Source organism: Eumetopias jubatus, unplaced genomic scaffold (assembly GCF_037043125.1).
Source record: "Eumetopias jubatus isolate StellerSeaLion01/CBP00866 unplaced genomic scaffold, mEumJub1_p1.0 scaffold_6, whole genome shotgun sequence".
NCBI lineage: Eukaryota > Metazoa > Chordata > Mammalia > Carnivora > Otariidae > Eumetopias > Eumetopias jubatus.
The window spans coordinates 86,714,565-86,737,170 of NW_028274812.1; the positions used below are offsets into that span (position 1 = coordinate 86,714,565).

The 22,606-nt window shown below is 34.9% G+C and overlaps 1 protein-coding gene across 2 annotated transcripts in view; it reads right to left on the reverse strand.

Annotated features, from left to right (window-relative positions):
* Positions 1 to 22,606, reverse strand: part of ADGRB3 (adhesion G protein-coupled receptor B3) — a 723,536-nt gene that overhangs the window by 51,410 nt on the left and 649,520 nt on the right. For both annotated transcript variants that reach the window (XM_028097735.2, XM_088024325.1), the window contains 4 exons: positions 13,980 to 14,130; positions 11,335 to 11,404; positions 8,741 to 8,807; positions 6,220 to 6,305 (listed from right to left, as the gene is read on the reverse strand). In XM_028097735.2, coding sequence (XP_027953536.1) covers positions 6,220 to 6,305; positions 8,741 to 8,807; positions 11,335 to 11,404; positions 13,980 to 14,130 — 374 coding nt within the window. The remainder of the gene's footprint in view (positions 1 to 6,219; positions 6,306 to 8,740; positions 8,808 to 11,334; positions 11,405 to 13,979; positions 14,131 to 22,606) is intronic.

Below are 22,606 nucleotides of genomic sequence, written 5' to 3' on the forward strand. Positions count from 1 at the left end.
ACATAAGCATGTGCTTGTGTAGACATACAGTGAAAACCCTTTATTCAGACCCCTGATTATCAAACACATCAGGACTCCTAGCTTCAAAGATTTTCATTGTCATTTGCAGAAGGCACATGATATTGGTTGAAACCTTCTGAAATGTAAACATGTATATCAGAAGTCCAATACAGGAAGATACATATTTTAGGTGTTTAATCATTTGTGGGCGGTATAGCCTTTATCTCAACAGATTCATATTTTGAAATTTCTCACAGCATCAATGTATTATCCACATTTTAGGATGATCTGAATATAGGGGCTGATGAAATTTGATGAAATATTAGTTTATAATAAGAGGGGTGATAGTTTAATGCTTTAATAAAACACATTTAACATTAAGTTCAAAATATTCTTTCTGAACATTTTTTTCATAAACTCCAATCCAACAGCATTTACATGGTCTATTCTAGCCTGGAGGATTTTGCAGGTAAATTTAGATTCAAGCAACTCAGATTTAACCTACTATATCATAGAAGCGAAGTCATGCTACACAGAAAAACTTTGTACACCCTTTACATTAGAAAAGAGTCCCTTGAAAATGACTGGTTTATTAGAACATAATTCTCTCATGAAAAACCAAAAAGAAATTACTTGAATCAAAGTTCAAAACATCTTGAAATAATTTTCTGTGGTATACTTCTCTTGTCCATTCTCTTGTGGTGCTAATGTCTAAAATATATGTTTTCCCAGTAGGCTTTCTCAAAATAATATTTAGTGGACAGGTATATAATAAAAGTGGCAGGACAGAAAAAAATCACAAGATGATCATAATTCAGAATGTCTGGTTTCTTCTAAAGAAGTGCACTCATTTGTGAATAGTGCTTGGATGAAATAATAAATCTGAAAGCTATTAAGTAGATTGATTGACCAGTAGACCCCAGGAGAAAAATCAAAGCTTTTAGAGTTCGATGTGGGGGTGGGAAACATGATACTAAATCATTCATTTTACTGATTCAACCCAGGACCTATGTCCTAGCACATGAGACCAAACTTTTCACAATAACAAGCAAGCACCGGTCTATCCAGTTGGATCATGAGTGCCTCAATTGACACGCCAGTGTGTCTGAAACTATTCCCAAAAGAGTGCCTATTTACAGCAGTGTTCTCCACAGTGGCTGCATATCAATATATATAACCAACCCCAAAGACTCCAATTCAGTGGGGCTTAGGCATCTGTGCCTTTTTTTTTTTTAAGATATTTATTTATTTATTTGAAAGGGGCGGGTAGGGGCAAAGGGGGAGGGGGAGAGTAAGAGAATCTCAAGCAGACTCCACTGGAGCCCACCGCCGGGCTCAATCTTCAGACTCTGAGATCATGACCTGGGCTGAAACCAAGAATCGGGTGCTTAACCGACTGAGCCACGTAGCTGCCCCAGGCATCTGTGTTTTTTAAAGCCCCAGAGATTATTCTGATGAAAAGCAGGAATGTACACAACTGCCCTAACTATATATTTGAGTATCTTCAATTCTGTTAAGCTCCATCAGATTAATATTAAAAAGGCATGACTGATCTACTGTTTCCTTTATCAGAGAAGATATGCAATTTGGTATTTGCGCTTTGAACACAAATGTGGCTATCTTTCTTAATTTAAGGACACTGTCTCTAGGCTCTAAAACAAGACTGAAAAGCCAAAGATGACTAAAAATTAATTTTAGTTTAGTACACAATATAAACAAGTATTTTAGGCCTAAGAAAAACAAATTTGATCTAGGTATGGGCTTTCCTGAAAATAAATACTAAGCCAGTATTTGAAATGCTTCTTTCTCTTTAAGATTGATTTGTGATTGACTAAAAGGCCTATACATACTTCCCTTAGTCAGAACTAACTGTTGAAAACTATGCTTGATGTTAACTGGTTGGACACTTTTGGAATTCTATTATTAATGTATATGGAGCAGAGGAAAGACAGGTTACCAAGGGAGATAGGATATTCTCCCCTAGTTTGTATGACCGCTACAGAAATTAATATAGTATGAAGAACACATAGTCTAAATGCTAAACAGGGTTGCTGCAATGGGAAATAAAATTTTATTTCTTTGTTACAGGGGAAATTATATATCTATAAAATAAAAAGTGCTAACAGTTAAAAAAACTGAATTTCCCATAAGTTCAAATGTTACCATATCTACCAGGGCACCAGCTTATTCTGTCTACTCCTGCAGGGTCTTGGAGTCTACAGGCTTCCCTTCCCAATTTTCTTTTTCTTTTGCTTAGAAAAAAAAAATTATCTGATTGGCTCATTATTGATACTAGGTAAAATCCCCTGAAAAGAAAATACTCCCTTTCCCTTTGGAAAAAATCTCACGATATCTGTATAGGACCCTGGTAGTTTCCTTAACTTCAGGTAGATGAGATAAAGCAATTTAAAATAGTAGATAAGAAAGTTCCATTGTAAAAAAAGAGAAAAAAAAAATGAAATATCCTGCTTGAGATATTTGTTAACAAGGAAAATATTCATATTTGAATAAACATGGCATTTTATCTTTTCATTTTTTCCAATTATTTTGCATAAGATATATTAATGGCAATCAATCCCTCTTTGGTAAATAAATGTCATTTATTAGAAAAAGTTTAATAGGGGCACCTGGGTGGCTCAGTCGTTAAGCGTCTGCCTTTGGCTCAGGTCGTGATCCCAGGGTCCTGGGATTGAGCCCCGCATCAGGCTCCCTGCTCCACGGGAAGCCTGCTTCTCCCTCTCCCACTCCCCCTGCTTGTGTTCCCACTCTCGCCATGTCTCTCTCTGTCAAATAAATAAATAAAATCTTAAAAAAAAAGAAAAACTTTAATTTGGGTATTATAAAACTTGTCAAGGTATTGTATATTTCTTAAATATTAATTTACTCATTCTTTTATAAATATTTATTGAACATAAACTATTGCTTGGCAGTTTCTAATAATTATAAAAAGGAGGAAACAGGAACAATAAAATGGGACGAGGAACATACTGGTTCTAAACACTAATATTTCAAAAGACACTTGATATCTAGATATTTTCAACGTGAAATGGTCAATATTTATAATTAGGAACATCAGTTGTTAATTAGCTTCTTGCTCAGTGTTTCTTCAGTTAATTCTGATTATTTGTTGTTCACTGAAATCTTTATGACTGTCCTCACTGATTCTCCGTGAACTAAAATTAGCTTCAGATACTTCATCTTCTACAAAATTTCCTTCAATCACACTTGGAAATAGCAAATTTCAATCTATACACACTTAGGCAAAAATTGCATTTTATATTATAGAAAAAAGTTCTTAAAACCTAGAATCATTAACTTGTTGATAATTCTTTCCCACTTTGAATAGTAACCAGCATTCTGTTTTTATAACACATATTGAAAACATTTCTATTTCTCCAATGGAAGCCTTTGAACTAGAAAAACACAGACTCAATTTTGCCAGTAAAACAGATGTAATTTCTAATAATATTTTCATAAATAGATATTTTAAAATTAATATGTAGATTAAAGTGGATAATTTCTAAATTCATAATGTGACAATTTTGTCATTCTCTTAAATGTATGTTATCTTTTACAAAGAGCTATGTAAATCAAACTGGATATTACATTTAAAATGACTAAATGAGAAAAAAATACTGACGGTAAATTTAATACATCCTTAGCATTGTACTCATTCTGATGATCCCATCTCTTTTTTTTTTTGACCGTAATATCATGAATGGCAGAATCACAGATGCTTGACTGATAGAAGTCAGGGTCATTTGAAAACAATCTATTTTCTTCATTTAATGCATCATAACAATAGCCACCATTTGTTGAATGAGTGTTTGCTATTTGCTATTCTAATGAATCCTCTGTACACATTATATTTCATATACTCTGAGGCAAAAATCATTATCCCCATTTTACAGGTGAGAAGACTGAACTCCAAAATAACTAAATAACATGCCCAAAGACACACATAGCCAGTAAATTGCAGAGCTAGATATCGAGCATGGCTTTGTTCAAAAATATGTTTTACTTCAAGTCTTTATCCTAACCAATAAACCTCCACCCCTCCAATTAAAAAAAGATATGTGTGTGTGTGTGTGTGTGTGTGTGTGTGTGTGTGTATACACAGACACACGAGTTTATGCCACTAGTGGCAGAACCGAGATTTTATAGCCCATATTCAGTATGATCGATTTATTCTTAGATGATTAATCTGGACAGAAATACTGAAGCTGTTGTTCCAATTCCAACCATACATGGCAGACTAACAAGAATAAGAGTGTAAAAGCTTCAAGTTCAAATGGTATAGAAAGCTCAGTGTCTGTGCAAGTTCAAGTTTACCTAGTTAAAGATGCTATGAAGACCCACCTGAAGTGAAAAAAAGTCTCTAGGTGGGAAGTGATGCCCCTCTTTGGAAAGAACTTCCAATGATGTTATTACACCACTGCAGTTCTAAAGCTTGATATGAATGATATCAAATTTTTATATTCAAAGCATTTTACTAGTCTTTTACTAGGAGGAATAATACCTAGATTACCTTACCATATAAATCATTACATAGATTACAGAAACATAAAGGACTTAAAATTCTCACTGGTCAGTGATCAAATACTGACTATTAAATAGTAACATAAGTTATTAAAGAAATAACAACTGTAGGTAAGTTTTTTTTTAAAGATTTTTTTAAAGATTTTTATTTATTTACTCATGAGAGAGAGAGAGAGAGAGAGAGGCAGAGGGAGAAGAAGGCCCCCAAGGAGCAAGGAGCCCGACGCAGGACTCGATCCCAGGACCCTGGGATCATGACCTGAGCCAAAGGCAGACGCTCAACCATCTGAGCCACCCAGGCGCCCCTTGTAGGTAAGTTTTGAATGAAAGTACAATCAAATAGAAAGGATAAAGCTATGAAGTTTTCATAAGAAAAGATACAAAGGGAAATTCAAAAGCATTAATATTTCACTCAAATTTCTACAAATTTATATGATTAGGTGAGCATGTAACCTTACAAAGCTGCTATCAACCTGCTTATGAAATGTTATTATTCATTAAATGTGGTGATATCATAATGACAGTAAAATTAAAAGAGATGCTTCTCTAAATTTTATAAGTGGTTAAAATGTGCAAGTGAAAATTATGAATAAGTCTTTCTAGCAAGTTATAGTCAAAACATCATAAAGAATGAAAATATATGACAAGAATGGTGTTTCATAAGTGATTATTTCATGTGAAGAAATTTTCTGAAATATATGATTAATCAAAGAAAATGTCATGTTTTTGCCCTAGTCTAGCTTGCTTGTCTCAATCCAGTTGTGTCACACACTGACATGTTCAGTCTACCATCCTGTCCTTTCTGAACCAAACTAGGGGGCCTTGCTCACCTAAGAATAAGGATTTTTGTACTGATTCAAAGGGGCACATGCACCCAATGTTTAAAGCAGCATTGTGAACAAGAACCAAATTATGGAAAGAGCCCAAATGTCCATCAACCGATGAATGGATAAAGAAGACACACACACACACACACACACACACACACACACAGTGGAATATTACTTAGTTATGAAAAAGAATGCACTCTTGCCATTTGCAACGACATGGATGGAGCTAGAGTGTATTACACTAAGCGAACTAAGAAAGACATACTAATTCACTCATATGTGGAATTTAAAGAAACAAAACAAATGGACACAGGGAAAGGAAGGAAAAAAAAAGAGGGGGGGCAAACCCTAAGAGACTCCTATTGAGAACAAACTGAGGGTTGCTGGAGGGGAGGTGGGTGGGGGATGGGCTAACTGGGTGATGGGCATTAAGGAGGGCACTTGTTGTGATGAGCACTGGGTGTTATATGCAAGTGATGAATCGTTAAATTCTACTCCTGAAACCAATATTACACTGTATGTTAACTAAGTATAATTTAAATAAAAACTTGAAAAAAAAAATAACAAGTATTTTAAGTCCAGCCTTAACATTTAATCTTCTTATCTTACAAACAGGCAATATGCACAAACAAATCGAGACTTTCTTAATGGTCTTTGAAATTATTTTTAGATATTGGTCGCATTATTTAAGAACTGCACATTGAAAACTTGAATGGCAGAATCTACCAGACACGCTGGTTCATCAGGAACAAAATTCAAGGCACAGTTAAAATGCAGTCAATGATGATCTGGAATTGGAGTATGGGATTCACTGGTAAAGAACCTTCAAAATCCACCAATTGCAGCTTACCCGGCTCTGTGTTTGAGCTTTTTATCTAGGATCCCATCTCTGGAAACAAGTTTATTAAATACCAAAATGCCAATCACCATGTTGACCTGTCAAACAGAAACAAAGGTTGACCTTTCAATGATATTGGAGGGAATCAGGTCCCCTTTTCTCCTGAAAACCCTCTTTTATTAATAACCATTTCTGAATTCTGAACTCACAGCAGTAGTGATATGAAGCACCTATCAAATATTTTGTAAGTGCACAATGAAACAGAACAATTTAACAGTGGTGTGTTACTTTGAAGTACATTAAGTACATTTAACTTCCATGCTTTGCAGTTAACACTCAGGAAATTACCATTTAATTGTCTAACTTGTAAAATGGTGCCATACTATGCCAATCTGGCATTCTAAGTCACCCCTGATTAAAATCAATTGGCCAAATGAGTTTTACCCTAGGAGAGTCAAAAGATTTTCAGTCTCACAGTGTGAGACTAGGTTACACCCCGCAGGCAAAGGTGTTAAGGATTTGTCATTGTCCCCAGCAATAAGAATAGAATGACTACATTCCTCAGGCGGTGTGGCTATTTCTCCTATGGGTGGAGCACATTTTGATGTACCATGCTTTTCTAGAAAAGGGAAAGCCTATTCAACTCACCAGAATCCTTTAAGAGATGGACACTAACACCAGTTCTTATAATGTGCTCTACTGAACACTTCTCAGCATTTTCTAAGACTCTCTTACTCTCACTTAAAAGGTCTTTTGCATAATACATCTGAAATGAAATCACACATATTTTTCTTTCTCAAGTAAAATTGTAAAAAGCTGTAGAGATAGCTGTGGTCTATTTGTAGCAGCTTATTATGATGAGCACCCACAGTTCTCTAACCTACCAGCACTTCCTGATAAAGGAATCCAGTCCAATGCTGAAACAAGATAATCAAGGAAAAATATTTTCTTCTTTTTGCCTTCCTGCCCCTTACCCTCCATGATCAACAGAATCTCAGTGCATCCCCCAATGCAAATGGTGAAGCCTTTACATCGAAACTAGCAGTTCACAAAAATCTATTTTAAATTAAACAGGATGACTAGTTGAAAAAAAAAAAAAAGAAAAGAAAATTCCATTTCCCCAGCACATTGGCCAGATGAAATATAAAGCTGAAATCTGTTTAACTACTGGTGTAAGGAAGATCCAAAGCAACTGTTAGGTAGGGATTTAGGAGTTGTCACTCTTCATAGCTTCCCTGGCAAGGTACCATTTGATCAAAAGAAAGACTTACTCATCTTCACATTTCTCTATAATTATATGAACTAAGAGAAAAAAGTGTATTCCGTGGATTCTATTAATCTACAATTTAATCATGAGGGAATCCATCACTACTACTCCAAAGCCCATACTTTGGCTTTTCAATTACACACATACTCTTTGTTTCTCCATTTTAGGGTTATTATGTATATTAACTTAGTAGCTTAGGGAAATAATTCAATTGATTAAATAAGATTGCAATGCAGCAGACAAAAAATGTGTCTAATAGTTTCAATTTCCCTATGCTTTTCTCAGGCCTAGATTTTTTCTTGTGAATCATGTGCAGTTTCTGCTCCCTGTTATAGTTTAGAGGAGGGAGAGCAAACTTTAAAGAAAGAAAATGTCATATAGAGTTATTAAGAAAGATAGAGCTAGCTTCTAATTTACTGAATGAATTGTTGAAGAAACCAAAGGGTAATTTCCCAATTAGAACTCTAATTGCACAGCAATGTGGATCTTTGTACTAATTCAGACCATTTTCCCCCCTTACATTTAAAGATTTATTAGACCGGAAAGATTTGTAATCAGTAATATCAGAGTGAGAGAAAGAAAGGATATTGGTAGAAAATTTTCATGTTCCCATGACTCCAAAAAGAAACATTTTAAATCCTTATGCATAAAATATGGCAGGGGCTCTCAACTGGGGGGATTTTTGTCCACAGGGAATTTTGGGAAATGTCTGGAGACATTTTTGATTTTTACTGACTTGACGTTCCTACTGGTATCTAGTAGGTAGAGCCCAGGGATGCCGCTAAACATCCTAAAATATAGAGGACAGCCCCACGACAAAGAAATATCTTGTCCAAAATGTCTGTGGCACTGAGGCTGAGAAACTCTGACATCTGGACATGTATTTTCTTGTTGATATTTGCTAGCAGGCAGCAGTTACTTAACGATGTGGATCATACAGAACAGTATAAGGTGATATAATAAAGGATCAAATTCTGTACATTAACAAGGAAGAATTTGTTGAAACTTACTCGAACTTCTTCACAAATGTGAAATTACTGTAAGAGAAATCCCACACTCCCACGTTTAATAGTCTTCAAAATAAGAATATTTTAGAGTAATAAGGGTCTAAATAGCAGTTGATATTCAAATTTAATAACTGATAATTAAGTAATAATACATTGAACTTTAAAATTTCTACACAACAAATACAAAACCATCACTCTAACTGAAGCAAAGTAGTCTTTCTTGGCTAAGAAAACAAAAGAAGTTGATTTTGATGTTTACCAGGACAACAGCGGCTGCAGGTCCAACAAAAGCGTAGAGCAGTCCTCCTTCAAGAGAGAGCCAGCAGCTAAAAATAACATCAGATAAAAACTAACAAAAATTAGTGATAAGTGTTAAACCACTGACGTATGATATAAATTACTTGAATCATGTACTTAGTGTTTGAATTTTGGCACATTTCAAAGGCTTGTAATTAAACAAAAATGCATTTGGAGATGTGGTAAAAAGCTAAAAGTAGAGCATTTCATGTGTGAGAAAAACTACATACCTTTCACAGAAAAGAAACTTTTAATATAAGGCCTTACTTTCAGGCAGTTAAAACATTTTAGACAAATTACTCTTGCAGTGAGATTTTTATATTGACTTTCAGTACAAAGGTGACTATTACATAAGTTTTGTAAAATGCTGCTTTATATCCATTATGAAAATTTTCAAATACTCTTTTAAGCAAGAACAGCATGCTTTTAGAGTCTTGCATATGTCATTTATGGGTTCTTCCTTGAGGCCACTGAGATATTGGGAGAAATTGGTTTAAAAGCCATCATTGCAGGGAATGGATAATCTATATTTTGTACACTTTTTTTTCCTTCTGATTTTACTTTTGCCCCAGACTACTAAATCAATTCACTAAAGATAAGCTTTTGAATAAAAATAAGTGCAGCTGTGTTTATTTCAATTACTCAATTCACCAAGAGATGCAGGTTTACATTGCTAGAGACATGGTAGAGACCTGGTAACCCATTTGAGTAAGAATGTTTGTTTTCTCACAGTAGAGGGCCATTAGGAAGACATGGGGCTCGACCCTGGAAGCTTCGCAAGGTGGCCCATCTGCGTGTGCAGAGTCCAGGAGAGTCAATATAAGGAAAACACTAGGAAATGTTTTATCTCTGCTGATGCAATGAGTCATGCCCACTATTTCATGCACCTGTTTTTGACATTTGACCCTGTCAATATTACTTTAAGTCCACAGAATCAACATGCTGCCTCCAAAATTAACCACCATTAACAATAACTGTTCTATATCTGTTCTAAGAATACACTTTTCTATATTGGTTTTGGTGGTGGTTACCTGACTTAGGCATTTGTTAAAGCCAACAGAACTATACACTGAACAGGGTGAATGTTACTCTGCATAAATTATATCTTAATTAAAAATTTTAACCTAGTAACCTTACCCACACATACATGCCAATACTTTATCAATTTATACATAACACAAATGTGTCTCTATATGTGTATTCAAAGTCTGCTTTTACTTATTTCTCCTTGCCATAGGAATGGACACATAAAATTCTACTTTCCCACTTTGGGATTGATAATTTAATATCTATTTTTTAAATGAAATAACTAGAGAAAAAGCCTTCAGTCTGATGCAACACTGTAGTCGGTGTCTCTTAGACTGCCACTACATTTCTGCTATATTTTTGTGCAAGGTAATCTTCAAACTGATACCTTCATTACTCATTATATTGTGTTCCGTCTTAATCACAAACTCCTTGAAAGTTGGAACTGTATCATCCATAATCCTATCTCTTTCTACATCCCCAATACAGTGCCTTTCAAATGCTGGGTTTATACCAAAGAGTCATACTGTTGTCAAAAGTTAACGGCTAAAGGTAATAGCGCTGTAGTAAGCACTACTCTACCACAGGGACGACTGGGGAGTTTTGCCTGTTTGTGTGTTCATAATATAGATTGCAGAAGAAAAACAAGTGTTCTAATGACGTGAGTTCTGTAAATTCTTTGGAAATTTCTTTTGGATGGGCAGGTAACATGATGTCTCTTGGCACAATATCCATTTGGATGAACCCACCAGAAGGTCTAATTAGTGGTAATTCCTATCTCAAACCTGATGACGAACCGAAAATCTCACTTTAAAAATTTATGCTTCTAATAAGATGTGCACATCTCTTTCCCCATTTCTCAACTGCCTCCTCAGCTTGAAAGAGCAGATGAAGTAAAATATGAAAGTGTATTGTTTTACATTTTAAATGTTAAACATAAAGCTTACTTATAAAATCTCTCACAGAATTTATCAGTATTATAGCTGTGATTAGGATGGGCTGATACCATACCCTATTTCTTCCCTCTAATTTCTCCCAGAGCCTAGGCATTTTCTAACGTGTATTCTACTGAATCCCCTGATCTGTAAGTTTTAGTATTACCTTAATGTGGCAACAAAACTTGAACTAACATGACACAACTTAGTTGATACCAATATATATTACCATTAGTGAAATCAGAAGCTCAGATCAGAATCATATTCTAAAAGGTAAACACCAAGGTTTATTCAGTTCTAAAAAAATGTATTTGAGATTAAACACACAAAGTAAATATCGAAACATTTTGAAATGCACTGGTCTCATGAGGCAATGGGAAACTGAAACAAGGATTCTGCACAGGGCTTCGCCATTTACTTCCTAACCTCTGTGCATTTAAGCTCCCTTACATCATTCCACACTAACATGATTTCTACCATAGTTAATGACTCAGTGACAAAATGCAAGCCATCGGCAGTGCCAACCAAGATTAATGAAGCCTAGATGATGATTTACTTAATTATAAACATGATTTATCACTGTGGATGGACTTACTAGTGGTCAGTGCCATATCCTTTCGTCCTTGTGAAGCCTACTGATGTGGCCACTACTAATGCTGGTAAACCTGCAAGAGAAGCATCGTCACACTTCACATTCAGCCGTAGCCACTGTGCACTCTGGCTCAAGAAAAGCTAGGACAAACTCAAAATGCTTACATCGAAGGAACTACCATTGCATTAATTCTTTCATAAAGTATGTTTCCATTACAAAATTTCTTTCAAGTACAAAAGTATGAGAGCGACAGCTGGTCTTTTAACTCAATGCACTTCTCTAATGTTGCTAGGTTACCACCACATTTGACATGGGTTTAAAGGAAACTAATAACAGAGATTTAGTATATCTTTTAAGTTATTTTTTCTCTAGGGGTTTACACTGTTATAAAGGAAATTTATAGTTATAAAATCAGAAAGGCAAAAAATGGATATTCTGCTGTGATGGAATATCACAGAAGTGGAACATTCAGTTGGCCCCATATTGTTCCACATCCAGTTGTACTTATAAGAGAAAAAAATAAATTATATCACATAATTCATTCTTTATGATTTACTTATAATAACAAGAAAGGAGGATCAAGGTTAAGGGCCTTAAGGAATTAATTTTGGGGTCTCCTGATTATCCTCCTTTTAACAATCCTGAACGAAGTTCAGAAAATATATGACAGTTTCTCTTCATGGACTTCTAGGCAGGCATCTCTCCACGCACTGATCAGTCCCTCTGAGAATTCAATTGCCTGCATACCTGCGCCAACAATGACCTAACATCTTTTAGTTTATATTTATATGAATCACACTCTCCTTATTCAAGTTCAGTGGAACGTCCCTGTGCTTTGGTGAACAGAGCTCAGTCTAATCTATGCTGTTTAATTTTTTTTTTTTTTTTTAAATTTTTGACCATGACTTCCTTTCAGGAAGATGATGTTTGCCTTTCCAGGTAGAAAAATCCATCATCTAATCACCTCCTTGAGTCCCCTCCACCCATCTTCTTTCTTCCTATCATTTCCCCTCCTTCCCGCTATTCTCTTCTGTCTTTTCAAGTGACATCACATTCCTTCATGAAGTTTAATGACAAAAACTATGAGAAGCATCTCAGAGGGACACATCATATTTTTAAACAGATATGCGTCTCCCCTCACCCTGTATACACACGTACGTGTGTGTGTGTGTGTGTGTGTGTGTAGTTCACTTTTTGATTGACTAGACCAAGTCGTTAGAAAAAATTCTCTCCTGGGTCATAGTTAAAGCATTAATAATCTTCATTCTGTACAATTTAGATTATTTTTTCTAAATTTATTATGTTGCACTTTGCTATAATGAAATTCATATGAAATTCATAATCTGCCAACTCAGAATTTTCCTGATAGTCTAGCACCATCGGCTTAGCTTTTTTGCTTTCCAGAGTAGTTTAATATTATCTGTAAACTTGGAGACCAGCTGTGAGCCCTCTCCTCAAGATCTTTGGTAATGGTGTTATTAAATAGCTAGTTACCGATCCAGAAAATTGCCATTCTTTATACTTAGGGGAAGTCACTTACCTGGATTCTATATTTCTTGGATCTATGGCACTAATTCATGAAAAAAGTGTTCCCTGATTCAATACCAATCTATCTTTAGAAGGTCTTTGACATGAAATCCAGACAAAAGTTTTATGAAAGTGTAAGTAGAATACATTCTCCAATTTCTTCTTAATGGCTTTCCCATTTACCTGTGCAAAGAGCCCTAATATATTAATCAGACATGACAGAACCTTGCTGAAACCTGATGGATAATCTTTAAGTGGTCTGGATCCTACTTTTCCAGTATGAGTTATTCTGTTATTGTAATAAGTCCACTTACTTGTAATTTTTCAGACTCCATCAAACATCCTATTCTCTAGTCTTCTGGTATATTGGGTATTTTTTATATATTTGGCCCAAAATTCCCCATTTTTTTTGTTCGAGTCTTTTGAAACTCAAAGGCAAACATGAGAAAATCCTGAGGTTTTCTGAAACCAGTTTCTTAAATTAATTAAACTAATTCTAATTAAACTAAGCTAATTAATTCTAATTAAACATTAGAATTGGCCTTACGAAAAACCCAGATCTTCAAGATGTCCATTTCATAAGGCAATCTGAGACAAACTTTTCCTAATAAAGGTAAGCAAATAATTAATTAATTCTCAGTCTGTCAACAATTCTGTTTCTCCGACTGGCTGTGAGGTTTCATTCAATCTCTACATGACTTTCTTCCTGTGACATGAATAGCTGTCGTCCTTAATTTCTTTGAGCTCTCTTGGAAGGGACTTCTCGAAGTTTTCTTATGGGGAGTACATGACTAGTACCTGTTTTGAGCCCTGAACATTTTAGGACATTTTGCGTTTTCGGCACGTATTAGCAGAGAACACTTGGCTTTTCTGCCTGTATCCCAGGACTCCTCTTACACCATTACTTAACCGACTGGCTACGGCTCATCCAATATTTACTCCTTTTTAAAACTCCAAATGCCCAAAGAATGTTAAAAAATGACCAGGTTCATATGTTTCCACTTCCATATATCAAACTGGACACAAAGAAAAGTAGCCTGGGGATAATCACACTCTACAGCTTCATTATGTGTTCAAAGCCATCTTAACAAGAGCACGAAAGGGTGTATTAATATGCTTACCCCATCCAAGGCACAAAAAACGTTTCCTTATAAGCCGTGTCCTAATTTTTCCAGTTACAGCCATATATGACTGCCACGCCTCAGTCAAAACCCAACAGAATGAAGCCAGGAAGAAAAAGTGCAAAAATGCAGTGGTGGTTGTACAGATGCTCTGTGGAAACAAAAGAGACTCACACTGAATATGGTGGTGGTGGTGGGGGGGCATCATGTGTCCTCCAGGGGATTGTTAATCTTCAACTCATTGCTTTTATTTCAAATATCTACCTCTCCTGTGTGACAGAGTCATTATTTACAGAAATTAGAAACCCTGCAGTCTTTACGCTATATACAATATCTATGATAGAAAAAAAAATACGTCCTAATTCCATTTGCATGTTCAATTTTTTATGAGGAGAAGCCTGAATGTAAATTAAAACCCAAGGGAGATTACAATTACGACTTTACTTGAATTTTTTTTCCTTGAAATGTAATTATGGGAATGGTCCTATCTTCGGTTTAATTTAAGTTACAGACATCTTGCATAATTCTTTTGGCTACATTCTTTATCCTTCCATTTTAGCTGATAATTCTTTGTTGTTTTATCTGTATTGATGTTAAGATTACATCCCAACAGCCATCCAAAAGGAAAAACTGCTTTAATACAAGTGTGATATTCCTGGTGTAAGACCAAAGTATAAAATGAGATTTGGCTAATAGCCAAAATACAAAAATAACATAAGTATTTTAAAGTCCTTAATACATTGTTCTGTATTATTACAATGTGTGTCCTAATCAAATCATTTTGAAAAGTTAATCAAGTCACTAGCAGTACACAGCCATGATTTCACAGATATTTTACTTGATGCAACTTAATCATTCTGAACATGCTAACCATTAGTTACTTGTGACTCCTCCGTGAAGGTGAGCAGCTGCATTTTGGTAAGGGCTGCTACTTATTTGACTACTGGTATAATGTCTTTGTGTAAATCTTGTTAAAATGCAAGTCTTCATCAATCAGAACCAGTAACTAAACTACCCTCTTCCTCTGTCAGTCTCCGTCTTGCTATTTCCAGAAATTGAAAAGAGCAAACATAGAATTAGAAAAAAAAATAAAAAACTCATTAACAGAGAAATAAAAGTACAACCCCCATCTTCTCGCCTCCACTCCAGTATACTGCTAAGGCAGACTATCTTTTTAAAAATTTGGTCCAAATTATTCCTATTATTTGTTTATTCTGTTGAAATTTACCAGATGTTAATTTAGCTTTTTAGTTCTTTCCATCCTATAAAAAGAACTTTATCATGTTTGTCTCACCAGGTTTTTTTTTTTTTAATGTTCAGAGATAATGTACAGAAGCTGAGTAGCCCTGTGCTAGGCATATAGCATGTACTTCAACTGATTATGACCATAATCATCATTATTTTAAAAATAGTACTAAAAAAAGTGTTGCTGGTTTTCGGCATATGATTCCTTGTTTCATGTAGCACTTAAATATACTTAGTTACTTAGACTTATTCTCACAAACATGGCAACTTTCAGTATGATAAAGTCATGGATTTCTAAAACCTTCTTTCTCATACCTTTATTCCTGCTTCAGGCATAATGTCGCTTTAACCAACTGTAATTCCTCCTATACTTGAGACATTCAGACTTTTCTTCCAAGTTAAGTAACTGCAGCTGACTACTTTGCTCACTCCTGATCTGCAGTTCCTGATCCCAATTTGAATTTCAAAGATAACTCTTCCCTTTAATACCTGAAGACTAGTTACACTTTCTAATTCACCTGTCATTTCCTTCCACCAGTTTGTCTCATCTCAATTGTATGTGCTAGCAAAATTATTCCTTCTCCGTTTTTAAACTATCGGTATAAGGTTATGTAAAACAATGTGAAAATGTTGAAATGTTAAATGCTAAGTACTGGATGCACTGCAATTTTGTAAGAAATAATACAATGCTCAATGTGTCAATACAGAGACTTTTAATTTTCTCTTTATTATGTTTGTTACCTTGGGACTTCCTGATGATGTACTTCATTTCTAATACAAATTGAAATACATCTAATTTGGGGCTACTGACATTTATTTCAATAATTCATGTCTCTCTGGACAAGAATATGGCCACAATGTGTGGAAAAAAGTACAGAATCTAGAGAAGTAAGAACCATTTCTATGAGCAATAGCATTCTACTATGATGAGATGAATATTCATATATATCTAGAAAGTGCTCTAACTATGAAGGAAAGCTGTCTCAACCTAAAGAATGTGTATTTAGTCCATATGGACTAAAGTGGTCTAAAGTCACAAAACTAATCTTACATAAAGAGTACAACAAAATATATATTCCTGAAAAACAAAGAAAGGGAGATACATTTTGCCTCATTAACATATGAAGAATCAGTATAAAATAATGAAACATACACAGTTTTTCTACTGATATATTTGTCAAGCTGTCTTTTAAAAATACAACTTTTATAATAGCAATTTTCAAATAAACTCTTTTATTTTCCACATTTGTCATCTCAGGTCCACAAGGGTGACTATTCTAATGTTCAGGGCTCAAGATTCTTTGATTTCTTCTCCCATATAACCTAAATCCCATATCAGCAACCCACAAAGATAAACCTTCACTTGGATTCCCTCAGTACTAGAGATTTTTACACTTATAAATCTCAAACTCTGATTCACTTTTTCTATAAACAGGTTTATATCTTGTCATTTGTTCAATTCTCTGACTCACTGTCATGACCTCTAGATTTACAGCTTCTCCTTTATTCACATGTGTGTCTACTTTTGACTCCCACAATAACTGAGTCTTTTTTTTTTTTTTTTTGGTCAGAGAGAGAGAGTGAGAGAGAGACAGAGCACAAGCAGGCAGAGCAGGCAGAGGGAGATGCAGACTCCCCACTGAGCAAGGAGCCCAATGCGGGGCTCAATCCCAGAACCCTGGGTTCATGACCTGAGCTGAAGGCAGACACTTAACCGACTGAGCCACCAGGCATCCCAACACAACAGCTGAGTCTTGACGGCTTGCCATTTCAAACCTGAGACTCACTAGCACCTCAAGCACATCATTCAATTCTTCTGCTACACCTGCCTTGCTGAACCTCAGTTTGGTCCTTTACAACTGATGAGCGTTTTTGACAAATATTACAAAACTTGAAAGGGTATGAACTTGGCAAACTGAGCACTGCTCCTACCTGTCACCCTCATGTATACCATTCACCCCAAATCTTTAGGGACAATAGAAAAAGATTTCATGAAATAAGTGGAAAGAAAATAAGTATAAACTGTGGTAGATTAGAGACTGTGAGAAATGCCTGAAAAACAAAACAGATGAGTACAGACTGAAGGATACCCCAGCTCAAAGCAAGGTATTAGAGATGAAGACATGGAAATAGGGGATTAAGATAGATGGATGACACACAGTTCTAACATCTGTTTGAAACTACTTTCGGAAGGAAAAAATAGAGAAAATTTCAAGGAAAGGCAGCATTTAAAGAAAGATTATGGAAAAGCTTCTCAGAACTTCAAAGATCCTCTGGGCTGAAGGATAAATTGAAGATAAAACACACACACACTCACACACATACACACACCTCAATATGTTGTGATGAAATTTGTGAACATCAAGAATAAAAAGAAAATCTTAAAAGCTGTCAGAGTGAAAAGAAAGATTACTTACAAAGAAATAAGAATCAAATTGACATCAGATTCCTTGTGAGCAACCCAGGATATAAGAAGACAGTAGAATAATATCTTTAGCATTCTAAGGGAAAATAACTTTGAAGATAGAATTCTACACCCACCAAAACTATTATTCAAGTGAGAGGCAGAAATAAAGGTATTTTTAGAATTAAAGGAACTCTGACGTTTACTACCTCAGGATTCTCTCTGAAAGAACTGCTAGGTAATATAAACAATAAGAAGAAGAAATTCAGGAGGAGGGAATGAGATAAAAGACATAATGGATAGCAAAGAGAGTAATAAAGTACATCAAGTCTACATAAATGTTTATTTAAAAGCTTAAATATACATATTTTAATTTTTAAAATAGAACCACTTAAACATAAAATTCAAAATAATATAAATGAGGTGAGAGAAATGAAAGTTGCAAAGGATCAGGAGAAAATAAAAGTATGCTAAGCCTTTTGGTTGTTGTTCTTCTGAGGAATATTAGAGATACTAATTAGCTCCAGATGTTAGAGAAATATGTTTCAACATGTATATTAACAATGTTAAAGTAACCACAAAAAGTAGAAACAAATAATGTATTTATAAGATAGTAGAGGAAAAATAGAACTAAAGAAAAAATTTATCAGCCTAACTAAAGGAAGGCAAAGGGACAAAAATAAACTAGAACATATGATAAATGAAAAAAAAATAACAAAAATAATTCCAAACATATCAGAAATTATAGAAATGGGAATGTTTTAAATTCATTAGTTAAAAGTTAAGAACTTTTATATTGAATAAAAAAATCAAAATCTAGTAATGTATTTATGAGCCATATCTCAAACCCAATGACACAGGGATATTAGGAATAAAGAGATAAAAGGAGCTGTATTAAGCAAATGCTAACATGCAAAAATCAGGTGTCACAATGTTAATATTGAAAAAAAGCATTAAAAGAGATGAAGGACTTTTCATCCTGATAAAAGAAGCAGGTCATAAAGAAGTTTCCAAAGGAACACGTCTTTATGAAACTATTAAGAATTTTTCAAAGTATGTGAAACAAAAACTGAGAAAACTACAAGAATAAACTGTCAAAACTAAGTTTATAATGAAAGCGTTAATATGCAGCCCTCAGAAAGTCACAGGAAATTTGGGCTCTTTCCATTGTTTGGCTATTGTTGAAAATGCTGCTATAAACATCCGGATGCATGTACCCCTCTGAATTAGTATTTTTGTATCCTTTGGGTAAATACCTAGTAGTGCAATTGCTGGATCCCAAATGTCCATCGACTGATGAATGGATAAAGAAGTGCTATATGGTGGAATATTACCCAGCCATAAAAAAGAATGAAATCTTGCCATTTGCAAAGACATGGGTGGAGCTGAAGACTATTATACTAAGCGAAATAAGTCAGCCAGAGAAAGACAAATACCATATGATTTTACTCATATGTGGAATTTAAGAAACAAAACAAACGATCATAGGGGGAAAAAAAGGAGAGAGAGGCAAACCAAGAAACAGAGTCTAAATTATAGAGAACAAAGTAATGGTTGTTACCAGAGGGGAAGTGGGTGGGCGGTTAAATAGGTGATGGGGATTAAGGAGTGCACTTGTTGTGATGAGTACTGGGTGTTGTATGTATGTTGTATACCCAAAACTAATACTACACTGTATGTTAATAGGAATCTAAATAAAAACTTAGAAAAAAAGAAATATATCTCCTTATTAGAAAACCCAAGAGGATCTATTTTTAAATTTTTAGAAATAAGAAGAATCAACAAAGTGGCTAGATATAAGATAAATGCACAAAAATTACATTTCCTGTACTGAGGTCAAAATATAAAATTATTTTTTTCTATACACCATCAATATCCATTGGAAAATGTAATACAAGATGTCTAATTAATTATGACTTTATCTCCCTTCTCCCTCCCAAACCATGTTAAAATTAACAAATTATTAAGCCACAGAAAAAAGAAAAGGCAGTAGACAACAATGAACTCAAGATGTTGCCAAATCAGACGTTGAGAGAAGGCATAACTGACTTAGAGTGACAGAGAACATTATCAGAGTGCTTATAGAGTTGGGAGGCGGTGATGGAAATATTGATGGTAATGGACCCAATGCACTCTGCAGACCTTCAGAAGGTTTTAATACCTGGAAACAGTAGGGACCAGAAACAGAAGGAGGACTTTGCAAGGGGCTGAAAGAGAGAGAGGCTGTTGAAAATCTATATACAGAATAGCTGAAACTCTGTGTTTCCTCCCCAACTCAGTCAAGTCCTGCACTGTGATAGGGTGGTTTAGTCTCTGGAAAATTGAATGGGTTGGGTTCTAAACTCAAGCATTAGTCTCATTAATGGGTAGGCATATAAGGCAGATACAAGCATAAATATTAAACCCTAAGCACCCTCCTCTCCTTTTCTCCTTACTTCTGCTCCCAGAATGCCAGCAGGTCAGAGATTAAAATTTACCCCCAGAAGGGGAAAAAAATCTTCATATGCTGGCTCATCCTTCACTAACATACTGTGAAATCTACCTTTCATTAAGTCCATCTACCCATATAGAACTTCAAGTCAATTTTTAGGGCCTTGTTTTTATATATGAATACATAGGGTCTTGCTTTTATATATGAATATACAGCCAATGATATTCAGATAATTGAAAAAATATTCCAACATGGAAAAAAGAAAAAAGTCAAGAAAAGAAAAAGTGTGGGGGAGTGAGAGAGACTACAGAGGTAACAGAAAAATAAAAACTTCAAAAACAGTCTAAATTCCTCAGAAACTGAAAAAAGGAATTGCACCTATGAAACAAAATCACTAGGGAAAGATTATCAGATGAAAGAAAGGTCCTATTCATAATGACAATAGGAACTATAAAAAACAACTCAAATACATTTAACAGGAGCTTCATGTAGAAAATTATAACATTTAATTAAAGGGCACAAAACAAGACACGATTAAATGGGAAAATATATTACGTATGTGAATTGGAGAATCAGTGTCATATAAATGTCAATCTTCCCCAAACTGATAAATATATGCAATACAATTCCCATCAAATTTTAACTTTTTTCTTTTAGTTTGATAAGCCAATTCTAAGTCATAGGGAAAACCAACTACAAAGAATAGTCCAGAAAGTCCAAAAGAGAAAAGAAGAAAAGAAAAGAAAAGAAAAGAAAAGAAAAGAAAAGAAAAGAAAAGAAAAGAAAAGAAAAGAAAAGAAAAAAGAAAAGAAAAGAAAAGAAAAAAGCATAGAGGGTCTTCCCAATGACATAAAACAGAATAATATGTAGTCAGATGATCACCATTCCTATTTTGCACAGGAGGGTTTGGAGAGACTGTTACTTGGTCAATGTCTCATGGTTAATGAGTGAGGAGGAGGAGTTAAAACATGGTCTCTGACTCCAGGGCTTGTGTATTTCCTTCACTACCTCACACTGCTTTCTGACAGTATTTTTTGCACATCCATAGACTAATCCTCACAATCTTTTTTATCCTCTCAACTTTCCTCCTTATTCCTAAATCAGATAACCTTGCCTTCACCATTACTGATGAGATGCATATCATCATATGTCCTATACTCCTTACCTTGAAATTTCTCCCTTAATTTCATCTACCCCCTTCCTCCTTTCCAAAGCAGGCCCTCCCCCTTCCAGGAGATGGTGTAATAGAGTTAAGAGATAGGTCCCTGGAGTGGCATTGTGGGTTCACACACTGACTGCTGCATTTACTGGTTGTTACTTAAAATCTGTGTACCTCTCTTTTCTCATAAAAAATGAGGATAATTATAGCATCTACCTCATAAGACTGTTGTAAAGATTAAATGGCATGATACATGTAAGTTTGATACATAGTAACCATGCTTGATCCTATATTTGGTCAACTTATTTCTCTTCTCCCTTAGTTAGTTCCTATATACCTATGTACCTAATCTCTTAGTGTACAAATCTGTTGAAATCTCTATCTTCAACTAACCAACAATCAACCTTCTTTTTATTGGTTTATTCACAGAGGTTCTCACTGGATTGTTCTCTCTTTCTAATTGTGGTCAAATTTCTTGAAAGGTTAAGCTATCCATCAGCTTCCTTACTACATGTTTACACGTTTTCTTTCCAACTAGCATCTTCCCTCAATTTCCCTCTTACAGGAATCACCCATGGCTTTCTAATTTCCAAATCTAAGATTTTTCTTTTTTTTTATTTGACAGAGAGAGACACAGCGAGTGAGGGAACACAAGCAAAGAGAGTGGGAGAGGGAGAAGCAGGCTTCCCACCGAGGAGGGAACCCGATGCGGGGCTCGATCCCAGGACCCTGTGATCACGACCTGAGCCGAAGGCAGACGCCTAACGACTGAGCCGCCCAGGCACCCTTCTAATTTCCAAATTTAACAAATGGAATTTTTTTAGTTTCCCACAAAGATTTTGAACCTTAACATTCTCACAAGTTATGAGATTTTTACTATAGGGTCTTTAAGGGTTTCCTTAGCTCTAAAATTCTACAATAGCATGAATACTGTCTAATTAAAAGCCTAACTGAGCTATTCATTTCTTCTTGAATTAATTCTGGCAATTTATATTTTCCCACAAATTATCCATTTCATTTATATTTTCCAGTGTCTTATACTATATGATTGTATATAATGTTCTCATAAATTTTAAGAAATACTATTTTTTTGCTTCTGAGTTTGCTTATCTATGTTTCCTATTTCTTTATCAAAGATGTCTGTTTTACTAATTTATTTTAAATCTTAATGATTCCTTAAGTCCCAACTAGAAAAATATTATTACATTAGTACTGAGATGAATTTCTTAAAGTGTAAAATATAATTATTTATTCTTTTCATTTGGCAGACTTCCAAGGATTCTAAGAAAAAAAATACCATGTTTACCTTATTCTCAACATTCAAATAAATCAAAGGGTGTTAGCATTTAAAAATAAGCAATCAAAGACTCCTATTATGTAAATATTTC